The 14,607-nt window shown below is 43.5% G+C and overlaps 1 protein-coding gene across 1 annotated transcript in view; it reads right to left on the minus strand.

The window, feature by feature from the left end:
- The window catches only part of ANTXR2 (ANTXR cell adhesion molecule 2), a 121,047-nt gene that overhangs the window by 98,044 nt on the left and 8,396 nt on the right, over window positions 1-14,607 (minus strand). Inside the window, exons 4-7 of the mRNA XM_050896719.1 lie at window positions 11,576-11,657; window positions 10,429-10,536; window positions 10,264-10,332; window positions 9,345-9,425 (exon numbers count right to left, since the gene is read on the minus strand). Coding sequence (XP_050752676.1) covers window positions 9,345-9,425; window positions 10,264-10,332; window positions 10,429-10,536; window positions 11,576-11,657 — 340 coding nt within the window. The remainder of the gene's footprint in view (window positions 1-9,344; window positions 9,426-10,263; window positions 10,333-10,428; window positions 10,537-11,575; window positions 11,658-14,607) is intronic.

Genomic DNA, 14,607 nt, shown 5'->3' on the forward strand with positions numbered 1-14,607 from the left:
GGTCTAGAAACTCTGGGTCGGAGCTGCGTGAAGCTGTCCGAGCCTGTGGACCAATACCCTTGAGTTAGTCCCCTCTCCGGTAAGTTAACACCTTCTTGAGCTTTACCCCAGCTTGGACCTCTAAAACTCCTCAGAAGAACGCGTGATGAACACAGTGCGTGCTGTTGTTTGGCTGAGCCGTGTCGAGCCGGGGGGGCTAGCGGCCTGCCTGGCCGCGCTGAGGCGAGCAGGACCTACCACAACTGAGTTCGCACAGGCGCTTCGTTTAGGTCCTAACATTATTTTGCTTCATTTGTGCTGATTGGCTGAATTAGGCCTGGGCTTAACCCAGGTCTCCATCTGTGTTTTTATTTTTCTATGAGTCATTTAGAAGTACTGCTGGCAGCTTTAGTCCTTTTTTTTTTTCCCTGTAACTTAATTTTTTTTTTCCCACTATTGCTGAGGCAGTAAAAAGGAAATGAAAGTAAAGCAGGAGGTGTTTAATTGGTGTAATGGACTCATTTGCTATTTTTGCTCTAGAGAATGAAATGCTGATTGTCCACAGACCAATATTTTTCGTACTGAATTCACTGAACCTTACGGCATGTAAAAGTGAACATGTGTGAAATGGGGGCGGTGAAAAACTTAGGCTGTATGTATGCTGGTATCATTACAGGTTTCTCTCATTCATGAGTAGTTGCTTTTTTTACCCGAATAGGAGTCGTGCCCCCTTATACTGTGGTAGAGTTAGGTTTAAAAGACAAAGACCTGGAGTAGGTTACAAGAGAAAATGCATGTAAGTAGAGCCCTTGATTTCACTGATTACACTTGAGTAACCTTAATCATACTCAGGATCTTTAAGTTAGAAGCACCTTCCCAGCACACCTTGGGCTCTGGACACGCCAGCTTCTCCATACAGCAACTAATGTTTAAACTCCCTGAAGTTAACTGCCTGTTTCCAAAATGAAATCTTCCATTCTTTCAGGCAGTGTCACAAGGTCTGTGTCATTATAATCTGAACTTAATGAAAAAAGAGTATTAAAAAAACCAACCCAAAAACATGGGCTCCATATGCAGAATGAAATTCCGTACTATACCTCTGGGTCAGTCCCACACCGCGTGTGTCTGCTGTGTCAAAGCAAGCCCCATCGCTTTCCTTCCCCAGCGCTAATCTGTGCGGAAAGCGGTGAGGCAACGGGACCGCCTCACACTAGATGGAAGGCAATCAATTCAAAGTAACTTGGAATGAAACACACGCTTTCACAGGAAACACCATTTTGATGCCTCTCTCCAACAAAGTCACAGCAAAGGAACTAGAGCAGTTAATACCTAATGGATCTACCTCTCTCTGCTGCCAAACATCTGTGCTCTTAACCACAACTCGCTGCCAATGTCAGCCTACTTCCTGACACTGCTCAGCAATGCCTCGGACAAAGAGCAAGGGGAAAGGGGGTGGGGGGAAGGTTGCTATCCTGTCCCCTATCTAAGTGAAAAAAATCCCTGAGACATATGGTCTTGCATAAAATAACCATCAGAGAGAAGGCTGGTGCAGTGTCAGGTTAGTGAGAATATTCTAATTACGCAGTGTCTAAGTAGTACCTCATTTGCAGTCACTGAGTAAACCAAATGTAGATGACAAAACCGTGGGTCATACGAGACGCGTATTTTAACAGCATCAGAACCTTTACCCTCAAATTACCAAAAACAAGAATCAAGACAAACTGTTACTTTCCGTAACAGGAAAAAAGTTGTTTGGGCTATTTATTTTTTTTTTTTAATTAGTAAGGAAAATCTGGCTCGAAGCAACTTATCGCTAAGGAAACACTACATTTCATTTGGACTTGCGAGTGCTTCATTTTAAGCAAGTTTTGCAGCATCCCTTATGTAACAGAACTGACAGCCATGCAGGGATAGCTGACAAGTCAAATCCAAATCACAAGGCACATGCATGCTCACGCAAACTGGAACCATGTCAGTTATGTTGCCGGCTTATCAAGCTCTCTGTTCTCCAGGAGAACATTATATGGTTTGTAATATGTCAGAGAATGTCAAATTAAGGGCTGCACAGCAGCGAAGGGCAGAGCAGAAAGCATTCTATTCCAGGCCATTGATTCCTTTTAACAACTACACGCAGTAATTCCCAAAACTATCTACTCGGTCTCAAGCGCATGGAAAACATAGCACAACGTTAGTTCTAAACCTTGCACCCAGCGCAGCTTGAACGTTAGACCATCCAAGGGGATTAAAGAAGATGACTGATTTAATCAGAATAATTCTTTTAATGATAACTTGTTGCATTTCTGCTCCCCCCACCTCCTTAAATGTTTAATAGTTTGCTTCCTGGATTCCCAGTGCATAAACTGAGCGTATTTTCTTCCTACAGGAAATGATCCAATTAAGTTGATGTATAATTGATAATGAACTGTTTAAGCTGATTTTGCTCTTGAAAAATCTTAACAGCATGCAGTCGGTTGGCTGACCCTGCTCCTGTCATCTGCAGCTGAGGGACATCATTTAAGGAAAAACGGGGGAGCAGACTCGGCATACTCTAAGCAAGGTAGACTAGGGAGGAATTTCAGCTTTAGTGAGCTGAGCTGGCTCAGGGCAGAAGTATCGCCTACTTCAAAATAATGTAGTCCCTGATTACTACTCGATAACCAAGTTGCTTGCGACTTCGCCACTGAGACACAAGCGGTTTACACAGAAGAGGCTCAGTAAACATTCACATTAGAGATATTGCGCATTTACCAGAATGTCTAACCCTGGAGCAGTAGCTGTTGCAGTTGTAACGTTTCCCACTCTCCCTAAACGTGAACTCTGCTGACCCGTCTTGTTGCCTTACAGCAGGTAACAGTGGGAGATGCTGACTGACCCGTGTGAGTTTAATCATTCACTATCACCCTGGTGCAGAAGCCAGGTCAGACCAAGGAAGTGCTGCGGATAGCATATCTAGTGCAGAAGGCATCAGATTCACGGAGAGAGGCTGGAGCACTTTTTCCTAAAGTCATTGCACTAAGTTTTACAAACCTGAAGGCTAGAATTGTTCTTCACACGAAACAGCTCTTGCCGACCTCAACATAACTGACTCCCGCTCGCTAGACTTTGTTCTTTTCCCGCCTCTGGCACCAACTCGCTGTCCAGCATGGGTCGCTTACCTCTCGCCCTGTGCCTCTCTCTCCCTGCTGACTTTTTTGTCAGACCGTAAGGCACGCAGGTACAGGTCTGCTTTTCACCAAGCCTTGTCAGCAGCCGTGTGGCCCCTCTCTCTGCCGAGGCATTGGGGTACAAGTGTAGCGACAGTGACTGTCACCACACTCAAGACGAGAAGTGACTAGTCGGGTTTTGAGAGCTGCTGAGCGTGCCGCTGCCATGTACGTTTTATGCAGTGGTTCCCTTTGGGCCCCGCAATCTGGCTATTACCAATCCATGTAACTTAAAGGTAGGAAAGCGTTGTCGTGCACAGTGATTCATACAGGAACCATCTAACTGGCATGGAAACCCTCTGGATATTCAATAGATATCCTTCACTGCTGCTCAAATGAATCTGAATGCTAGAGGGATTTTGCTGACTGTTCTTTACAACAGGGAGCAGACTTCCCTCTATCATCAACGAGAGTTTTACTGGAAAGAATTTTTACAATTAGGCCGTAAGATTTTCATAGCAGTGCCTGCTTCTACCGCTTCAGCAAGAGTCTGCCACTGGGTATGTTATGAATGTATTTTTTTAAAGGACCCTGGGTGCATTTACTCCTTTGTTCAATTTTACTGTTCCTAGGTACGCTCATTTGACGGTTCTAAGTAACTCCACTTCAGCCTTGGAGTTCACATCCTATGAACACCGAGGTCTCCTCTCCCCCGGGTTACCCCTTCACCAAGAGGTGGATACTTGAGCAGATACTGAGCGACCTCATCACGTGGGGTGAGGTACCACGTAGCAAGTGGTGCTGCTCATCTCAGTGCAGGCATTTTCACAGAAAAAACCTCCGCCTGAGAAAAGAACCACCGATGTATGTATTACTCTGTTCTTCCAAGAATCACTCCTTCCTGTCATACTGTCCCTTTCCCCTCACAGTTACGCTGTTAGCTAACCTTCTCCCAGTTGTTGTTAGTACCATTCCTGCAGTGAGATCTGTAGCGCTGAACGCAGCAGTCAATGTACAGCTGCAGGGGGGCTGCCCACAGGCCATCAGTGGCTTGCTCTACTGTGTGCTGTCTCTCCATGCCTACGCTGATGTTCAAGACTTAACGAGTCTCTTATTTTGTTGCAATATTATCTAGGAATTCGCAACTTTTCTTGGACAAACTTACAACTTTATGCAAGGGTTAGGGTGTTTCCCTGAGGCTCGGCCAACTTGGAGACAATTTAGCTTCAGTTTAAACTGTTGTAGGTGATGCAACTGCTCAGCTTACATGTCTTGATCAATCATTTTTGTCCAGTATGTTTACGGGTGGTTCTCCCACGTAAAATGAACAATTCAAAACCGAGCACCCGCAAAATGAACAAGCGAAAAGACAGCTTAACAATTCTATTTCTAATCCTTGTCAGGTGGAATTCTTAAGAAATTTTGTAACAGTTAAAGATAGAACAATTCTAGACTGAACTTTTTTTAAACTGACTACTTCCTCTGAAGTTCTGCATGTATCTGTTCCTGTAGTCTTATCAGATAAAAGTTTTTGTGGGGTTTAAGTACAAAATATATTTTAACTTCCTGTATTAAGTGCTGCCAACTCACTTTAGTATAAAAATGTGTTTAAGTCTACTTAGAACTGTCACACACTCCAATAATGTTACTAAAGTGAGTTCCATTAATGTAACTTTTAAAGGCACAAGCCTTGTCCAATTCTGCCTGCAGAGACAAGCAGACAACTTTAACTCACCCATCAGCAGGACTTGTGTTTGCTTAAGCGAAAGGGGAAGCAGGGATCTTTCACTGGTTTTGTTCTTCAGAATGTGGCACATGAAAGCAGTTCAGACTTGCTGAGCTGTGCAAACCGCATGCAAAGAAACGTGGCATGAAAGCGGGCAAAACATGAAAAAATGGCAGGAAAAAACTGGAAATAAAACATCACACTGATTTACAGCAGAGCGTTATGGGAACATCACCGAAGCTTCAGCCTTACGAAAGATATTGTCTTCTCTAAAGACTCTACGTGTTTGATTCAAGTGGTAGCAGCACCCTGGCTCCCAGCTCCTTAATTTAATTGCATCTTCTCGTTATTCCTCCATTCATCGTTTCCTAAGCGATCAAACAGTTAAAATGAGCAGCGTTCGCAATGGCAACATTTCCTGCTTCTATGAAGACAAACATCTTCCGCTCCCCTCCTTGACAGGGAGTCCAATACCGGTTTTTGCATTACAGAGAAGAGTTTACCTGATGCCAGAGATACCGTCCAACTCTCTCAAGGCTGTCAGACCCACAGTCTCTAGTCACCTTGCAGAAACTGATCCCTTAGGGACACTGAGAGTCTGGCTGAGCTATTTAATGCGCACAAAGTCCCTGCAGTTTCTCCCGATGAAAGCGCTGGTTGAGGACCATACCCGGTTAGATGCAAGTGAGGCGCTCTGGAGTTAGCTGGCTTACAGCTCGCACCCTTGCATCTAGAGACGTGCAGCCTCGCCAACGCTCCCCCAAAGCCAGGTAGGAAGGTGCTATTTTGGTTATGACAGACAGACTCAGATCTAACAATGTAAATCATAAACTCCCAAATGGTTCTTTATCAAATGGGTTAAAAAAAAAAAAATTAACACAGATCATATATAGGAAAGGAAGGGAAAGAAGAATGGGTTTCATTTTCTCATATAGTACTAAACTGTCACGTGGTGATATAAATTGTGCACTCCCAAACCCTTACAGTTCACACTGCTATGGCTTGCTCGTGAGGCCATACTCCGTGTAATTATCAGCCAAGCTACATCAGTAAACTGTTCCTGATAGCATAGTAACTTGCCTTCAGCGTTTTTCTTTTAAGCTCTAGACTTTTGCTTAGATTTATTTACCCTGACAATGCTGTTTAGTCACTACTTTGTAAAGTTAGGTATTAGCAATGCCAGAAGAGCTGGAAAGTTCACAAAACAGTCGCCTCTTCACAGAAGTCTGCGCAGAGTTTTGCATCGTTAGTTAATACTATTCAACAGAAACACAGCACAGCATGGTGGTGTTTAAATCCTTACTCACTTTGCTGGGATTTCATCTGAACCGAGAAGAAGGTCAAAGCACAACGCAAGCTTTTCAACATCTGAGCTAGGTTTTCTCTAAATGCTAATCTCAACTGCCTTGAGTGTTAATCCCTGGCCACGATTAAACATATTTTGTGTATCTGTCTAAAGAAAATAAATGGCAATAATTGCTTAGACTTCAAACAACTGCAGAAGCAGGTACTAACACATCCTCTACGATAAAGCTCATTGCTTTTTTTTTTCAATCAATAAATGAAGATTAACTGCTCGGCTCTCCTGGAATTTGCTACAAGTGTAACAATGCAGCAGCCAAAAAATTTCACAGCTGAGTCGGGTAGAGACGAATGTAGTAGAGGCTTCGAGCAGCTCCTCCGATCGCTCCTGCTGAACAGTTTTGTGTTGCAGTTTTGCTTGAGGGTTTTAATTGCTGCGTCGCTGCCATTTCTGTGAACAGTATATTTATCCTAAACAAGAAGTGTTCAACAATATTCATGGAGGGTTTCACAACTGCACCTTTGACACCACACTTTGAGCAATACTTCTGCATGTTAGTGACGTGGGTATTTCATTTTCATCTGTTTTGAAATTAGCTTTCCCTTTTATGACAGAGTGTCTCTTTGAGCCTGTATTCTCTAGCTAACTTGCCAACTGAAATGGATTTGTAATTGTGGAAAAAAAAGGAAAACTGTGACTATTTCATGTTCAGTTAGATCTGCTTATCAATTTTATAATGCAATGAGAATGAATTGTCACAATCAGTCAAAGCCCCTTCAGAGAAAATTGAGTTATAATTACAGCATACCAAAAAATCATGTTATTACCGCCACCACACATGCATTTAAAAAAAACCTCACACACTAAAAAAACAAAAAAACCCCAAACAAACAAAACAAAAAAACCCCTTATCTATGGATACTTAGATCCGTGCTCTGTGGTAAAACAGGGACGTTGGCGGGGCATCATTCTCCCGCTGCTTCCAACAAATACGTTTAATGTGGTTACTAGAGAAGAGAAAAGCAGAGTTTCAAATGCCTTGACAGCTAAATGAAACTCGCGTTAGATTCAGTGCTTTTCAGAAAGCTGTAAACAATATTCAAGCCTCTAAAAGCTCTCAGGAGCTATCGCATCACTAGCACTAATTGTTTTTATTTGATCCTTTATCCCAACAAATGAGACTGATGCAGGTAAGACTGAAGTCAGTTGGCATGTTTCCGATCAGAAAGGCCTGCTCGTGCTCCTGTATTTATGAGCAAAAACATTTGCCCCGACAGCCACAACATAAAAGTCTTTTTATGGACAGAAATATGCAGTAAGCCAAGCGTTGAAATGTCTATTCCAGCTGCAGTCTGTTAAATAAACCCCTAAACAATCCAGGAGTTCTGTCACAGTTGGAAGGAGCAGACAATGCATTTAAGCTGTAGAACAGCGTACTTGAAGTTTGCTTTCTCTGTACAGTCCCTGTCAGTGCTAAGCTGTTATCTTAAAACAAGGTGCTGCCATTATGTGCGTCTTTTCTTGCTCTACAGCTATGATACACAAAAATCTGGGATTTTTACACTTGGGTTTTTCACAAGTGCCAGAAGAAGATGGACTGAGGCTTGTGCAAACACCATCTGCCAAATCTTATCAGAAAAGCTTCCCTCGCTCTGTCCACAAAAAGTGTAGGTGCTTGAAAGCTCCTGGGAGGTATCAAAGAGGCAGACTGGCACTGCTGCTAGCCAGAGCCTGCCCAAAAATACCCTGGCTGAGAGCGCGGGATAACGGGACAACCTACAGGTTATGCCAATCTTCCGTGTGTTTGAATTACAGACTCCTCAAGCTGAGCTCTTCAGAAATCTCAAGCGATCGTACTCCTGCCGCTTCCTCGAAGAGCAAGAAGAGTGGAGAAACCTGACTCCTTGGAAGAGTCCAATCTGCAGGTCAGTGACCGTTGTTGGAGGGGACGCTCCGAACGCCAACGTCTTTAGTCCTTTATCTAGTTCTATCTTGACATACACGTTTTGAAATGCAGTATCCCTGGAAACTTAACGTAATCAACTGGGGTTAAGCATTCAGCTCTTATAAATAAGTCTATCACTAGTGGCTTCAATGTTGCATCACTTTGCACTAGCAGAATAACTGATTCTTGTAAGTCTTTAAAACGGCATAGAATGAGATTTTAAAAAAGCAGTACCACGTGGGGCGTACTGTCTTTTCAGGAAAATAAATGTCACTGCAAGAAAAGGTTGATTGTATCTCTTCAGAATGTGCAAGGAAGATTCTGAAATTACATTTATTCTAAGCAACAAGAAGGAAAATAAGTTGTTTCATTACGATATTAACTTCCTCAAAAAACACACTATTCAAAGGAAGCGATAAATTCATGACTGCATAATATCCTGTATGTGAGTAGTATCCTTTCTTTATTAAAAAAAAAAAAGGAAAGGGAAGTGAATTATAGTGGGATCTCTCTCATTATTGGTTTTGACTTGACTTTTGACAGTAAGCTTTTTTCCACTGTGCTGCATACTTGCAGCAGCAGCAGCACTGTTAACCTGACATAAAACAAGCAGCCTTTAGTTTAAGATGAGGCAAATAAATCAGGTCCCCACAACCAAAGATGTCTTCCCGACACACGGCTAACATCCTGTCAAGCCACTGATCACAACCAAAACGTTCCGCTTGCTCTGATCCCTTCTTGCAAATGAGGGTCATCAGTTGAATGGCCTGATGTGACTGATGGGAGTTTCTCATGGCATGCTGAGAAAAAGGAACCGAAAGTCTTATCGCTTACCGGGAAAACAAGTGGTTAAAGTCAAGGCTGAAGTATGTATTTAGAATGCTTCTCTGTATACGAAGATTTGGGCAAATCCCAAATTGCACTCGTTCCTAGTGATTTTAACCAGTTGTTCTCAACTCTCCCAGAGTAAGTGTCTCGATTTTTTTCAGACTAAACCTATAGCAGCCATTCCTCAACACATCCCCCTGAAACTCACCGCACTTGTACGGAGTCCTCAAACTCCACACAAGGTCTGAGCATGAATAATTGCAGGAGTGGCAGGCAATATTAATTTACAGAACTGCATCTCTAAGATAAAGATATATTGCAATTACGGATTTAGGAACCAATTCTGCCTGGAAAAGTAAGTGAGAGTGGAGAGTACACTGTCATCTTGAGGAAACATTAAGCTCGTTGCCTGATACTCACAGAATTGATTATCCCCTTAAGTGCTTGGAATCCTCCAGTAACAGGGAAGACTTGCTCTTTCGTGTCAGCAATTTTTTCAAGCTTTGGAGAGAAAACGCGTGCAAACACGTGAATCGTTTGGCAAACTAAATTTGTCACGCTGCTTTTCACCCTTAAAACGTAAACGGATATCTAAAAACAACTCCCACCACCTCTGCGAAGAGAAGGAAAATTTTGAGTTCCCTCACAGCTAACTGTGACTTTTCTAAACGGGAGGACTTACTACAACCTACTGCAGCTAACAAAATGGTACAGCGGCTAGCCATCGTGTCAAACCACCACACTAAAGAAACCTTTTAGGGCCTGTATCTTGGCAGTGATTTCGTAACTCTTCCCAGAACCACCCTCCCTGTTTGCTCCGCCTTCCATTAAAAAGCCTTTCTGTGCGCCTTCTAGAGTAAAGAGTCTTTTGTATACCTTTCCGTTTAAGTCACTTTCACGGTATGAGAGTAGCTACAGCCTTCATTAGGACATAGCAACTCTGGAAGAGCTTTCAGTCGATGAAGGACGTGGATCCTTCTTTCTTTTTCTTATCCCAAGGCTGTTAAACACACGGCTTGAAGCTCGTCTATAGCCACTCCGTTCATGCGACCGGTAGCCTAATCTGGTTGCCACCTTAACGAAAGGGGTTTTGCCTGCATCCTTTCCTGCTGGCAGCTACCCGTTAGCAAGGGTACTTCCGACGGGTCTTCTCGGCAATCAGTGACACCCACACATTCTATTTATGTCTATGTACACATCTGAGTGTCTGCTTCCTGAGCCAGAGAAGACATTATACTGCCTAATGTAAATAAAACTAACTTCTATAGTACTTAACATTAACTGTATAAAACCCTGTGACGAGGTACCACCTAGTAATCTGAAATAGTAACGTTCTTACCTGTTCTTGTACAAAATCAAGGACGCCAACACAGTAAACTCTAGCTCCCAGCTCTCTGGATCTCTTTGCCTGCCCCAGAATAGAACAGAGGAATAAGCATTTTTCATTCAACGGGCAACACCCGAACTCTTCAGAATATAACGTGCGTTTCCCCCCAACGCTCACCTCTTTCTCTGCATACAAGGGAATCTGACCATCTAGCTTGCCATCTGTCAATGCAATGATGATACTAGAAAACCTTGAGGCTCCTTGCTTCGCAATCTGCACGTTGGCCTGAAAACAAAAAACGTGTATCCAGCTTAAAATTACACCTGAACTTTTAACCAAGCTGTATGTTCTAAGCGAATATAGCATCTGAAATGACACTCAGGCTCATCTTCAAACCCGTCTCTCGTGACAATCCTCTGCCTCCCTTTAACTCACTACTAACAAGGAAATTATTCATCGGTATTTTCCAGTCACGAGTGAGCGCACCTCCAAAGCGCTGGGGTCACTAACTGATCAACCCTTGGAAACACTAGATTCTTTCAGGACAGATACTCTCTGCGTCGTGCAGCTCACTTCTCTTTAGATCCACCATAAGGTCTCCTTTGCTACCCCCCCAGATTTCAAATGCCAGTCAGTAGGTCTCAAGATAGAAAAAGAACGGCTTAAAACTAAATATTTTTTTGAAATGGCAACAAACTTCTGTTTGCCTAGCTTTTCAGCCCGCAGATCGCAATTACAAACTTGGCTCCGTAGTGTAAAGGAAGAAACTATGTTTCTATCTGTAACAGTGAAAGCTTAGATCTTCACCTTATCCCTCACCTTCAGGGCCTGAGTCTTTCAGCAAAATCGCAAAGTATACTTTAACTGTACGTCTCAAGAAAATATAAGCAGTTGGGAGCTCCGTAATTAAGACAGTCCAAAATTAAGACCATTTGTCTTGAAAATGCTGATCTGTGCAGTAAACTCCATAAGCACAGGCTCTAGAAGGCACCGTTAGACTCGCAGCCCTACAAAGCTGCGTGTGACTATTTACCATGTAATTGGTATGCTGCGTTAGCTGTTAAATGCACGACAAAGAACCGCTCTCTACTGCGAAGGATCAAGTCAAAGAAATTCCATATGGCAATTTTCTACGATGGCTAATCTTCTGCATGGGATTTGCATAGTATCTGGGCAATCTTGGGACCGCTTAGGAAACCAGAAAGATTTGAGTACAACAGACGAGGCATACAATCGATCCATTTACATTACAGGTTGTTGCTGCTGTTATCCAAAGGGTGAGAACAGAGGATATTTTGATTGCACGAAGATGAGTAAAACCTACTTGTTTTAATCCTTCGTGTATATATGTGTCACCTGCTGGTTTTACCTCCTCCAAATCCTTAAGACCCTTCTTGATTTTCTCTCTGAAAACAAAAAGGTAAAAGACTGTTAGCGTGATTTGAAGTGGGGAAAGGGGTTAGTTTATTGATGGAAAAAATAGTATTTGTCATAAAGGAGATCTGAAATTAAAGTCTGTAAACTATAGCATTTAGCTGAGATACCGTGTAGAGGCAGATTTTGTATTCGCAACGGAAGCGACACTGTGATAAGATATTTTAGACCTAAATAACACAACGTGCCTCGGTGAGTCAAAGAGCTAGAATCAAGTAAAACGTTTCAGACGGAGCAGATATTGCAAAGAAGTGGTAAAGCCTCAGCATTAAATAGCCCAGTGGAAATTCTGTTATATTAAGTCTACTTTGCTCAAGTAAACCAACTTCACTTCCAATCACGCTGCAATCAAAAAAGAAATCCCCTAAACCAGCCGTTCTATTTCTAGAGAAATCTTCCAGGTCAGTATGCAGGTATTTAATGGGGTAGGACAGAATTGCAATAATTACATTTTCTCCCTTAAAAAGTAAGTATCGATAGGCAAATGCAGCATTTGCAAGACACCTCTTGCATCCAAGGAAAGGGACTAGGATTAAGGACAGTTTTTTAAATTTTTGGCTGTCGCTACCTTTCTGTGGGACCTTTGACAAGACATCACACTTACACAGGTCACAGTTCACTTGTATTTCACAGGAGGATAAGCTTGTGCCATGATTTCTCACGGGCCTTTAAATAAATCCATCTTTGACTGCGAGATGCTCACTTAACTATGATGATAAGACTGGAGAAGCTGGTAGGTACCACGAAAGAATTATTTCCAGTGAAATCGGTATGAGTGGGGAAAAAAAGACGGAGAGACTTTACCGAAGGAATCAAATCTGGAAGTTCTTAATTCTTATGCAAGCAAAGTTCCAGTGAAGCCCATGGAAAGTTATGCCAGGAAAGGACCAGTGAAAACTAAGCAGGGACAAAATTTGGGCCAGAATATATAGAACGCTATAACAAACATAGGTGACAAAGAGGAAACCAGCAGGTGTGAGGAGATGGAGGGGAAATACATCGCAGGATGCGTGAAAGCGTTCCTTAGGGCAAACAAAATGAGAAAGGATGCATATGCCGCTCTGCCTGAATGCCACCCACTAGTCATTTGTTCCACTGATGGGCTTCCTCTATGTTTAGAAGCTCTGTTCCAAAGTACGATCCATAGCTGTAATAAGCTCCCAATCGCAGGATCAACCGATACAATCGGGGGGGAAGAGAAAAGTGGCATTGAATATATGGAAGAGAACAAGTTATGTAAGATAATACAATCTGTTTGATCCAAATATTTTACATTCAGCATCTATAGAAACAACTTGAAACTGATTATGTATGAACGCAGATTATAAACCACATACTTAGTGCTTGCCAGAAATGAGTGGCAGCACATCACAGGCGTTAGTGTTCTGCTGCCAAGAAACAAGCAGCAACTGAAGTCCCAGTTTTCTGAAACAGATTTCATTTTGCAAAAATAGCTTTTGTACAGTCAGTTCAGTTTTATTTATCTAAAATGTCTTGTGACCCGGTCACACAGACATCTCTGGTGTTTCCAGGCCTCTGCCTACAAGGGGTTCCCGGAAAATCTTTGGCGGCACGAGCTTTTTTAGCCGCGTTTAATCAGTCACCACCTCCTTCCCTTGGGGCACATCTGTACTAGACAGGCCCAGCCGGTCGTGAACGAGGTCCACCCGCGCTCCGAGTTGGTCAGGTAGGAGCGAGTCCTGGTCTGGACGTCACGAGGCCCATGTGGGCGCAGGACTCGGGGCCCCAGCGGATGAGCCCCAGCAGACAGCAGCAGAGGTTAGTTCAGTCACGCCAAAGCTCGCACCCAGCCGGTTTGGAGGGTGGGCACAGGAGCTCGTGCCTGCCTGAATCATTCTGACAGCGGGACTCTCTTTAGTCAACCGGCCGTAGCACTCCGAAGACCCTCATTCCTGCTCTTCAATGCTCTCAAAACTCTCCTTTCTCTAGTTTCTGTAATAATTTTCTGTAGCCACAAAAATCCAGAGAGACAGTCTGGTTTTAAAACTCATCTGTACTGAAATAACAGAGCCATGACCTCAGTCTGGGTGTCTGGACGCTGCCGCGGTACAGTTCAGTAACAGCGATAAAGGCTGAAGGGCCATTGGCTTCGCGGTTTCAGTCAGACAAGGGAGGGAGGGGGAAACAGCAAAACAAAATCAGCAACTTGCAGCCTGTCTGTGTTTGGGCTGAACGAGTACAAATTTAATATCTCTTCCCCATTCAGCATATGTACTGCATCACATCTCTGTTTTTTCAGAAAAGGCACATCTAATCTTTAATAGCTACCCTGTCTGTTCTCTCTTTTCAGCTTTGTGACTACTTCAGGTAATTCTTCCAGCAGCAGCCAGCCAAACACAACCGCGGCTACAAGCTCTCCGTCATTTTGCTCTGTGGGTTCTTTTTAGCTAGCCCGTGAACAGGGGCTGCAGGCGTAATCCCAGCCCGGCTGAGGGCAGGAGATGTGCCGGTGGCAGCTTCAGCAGCGCCCACCGCTCCTACCTCTCTGGGGAACTCTGCTGCGCTCTACCACGGAGAGCAGGACCTCGCACCAGCGTTAGACACCTCAGCTGCAGAGGGCTTGTTTGCTGTGAGGGAGGCTGCCAACGCTGCTGAGGCTCACGGGCCGATCTACAAATACTGCTCCCTGCACAGACCAAAGTCTACGCTGAGCTTGTCTTGTACCTTCAGTGCCTCCCCAAGGCAGGGCACTGCGGAACTAAATTTAGAATTGAACACAGACCGTTTAGTAAAGAGGGATTACAAAGCAGCCCAGCTTTGCAAACGACTGAAGAAATCAATTTAACGTAAATTAAAACGTAGCAACCTCTCCTTACCTGAGCACGCTCCACAATTCAGATTTACTTTCGGGTCTAAAGGCAACTGTTTGCCTTTCCAAGTTCGAATTATGCCAAGGCAACT

The sequence above is a fragment of the Gymnogyps californianus genome, chromosome 4 (assembly GCF_018139145.2).
Source record: "Gymnogyps californianus isolate 813 chromosome 4, ASM1813914v2, whole genome shotgun sequence".
NCBI classification, from domain to species: domain Eukaryota; kingdom Metazoa; phylum Chordata; class Aves; order Accipitriformes; family Cathartidae; genus Gymnogyps; species Gymnogyps californianus.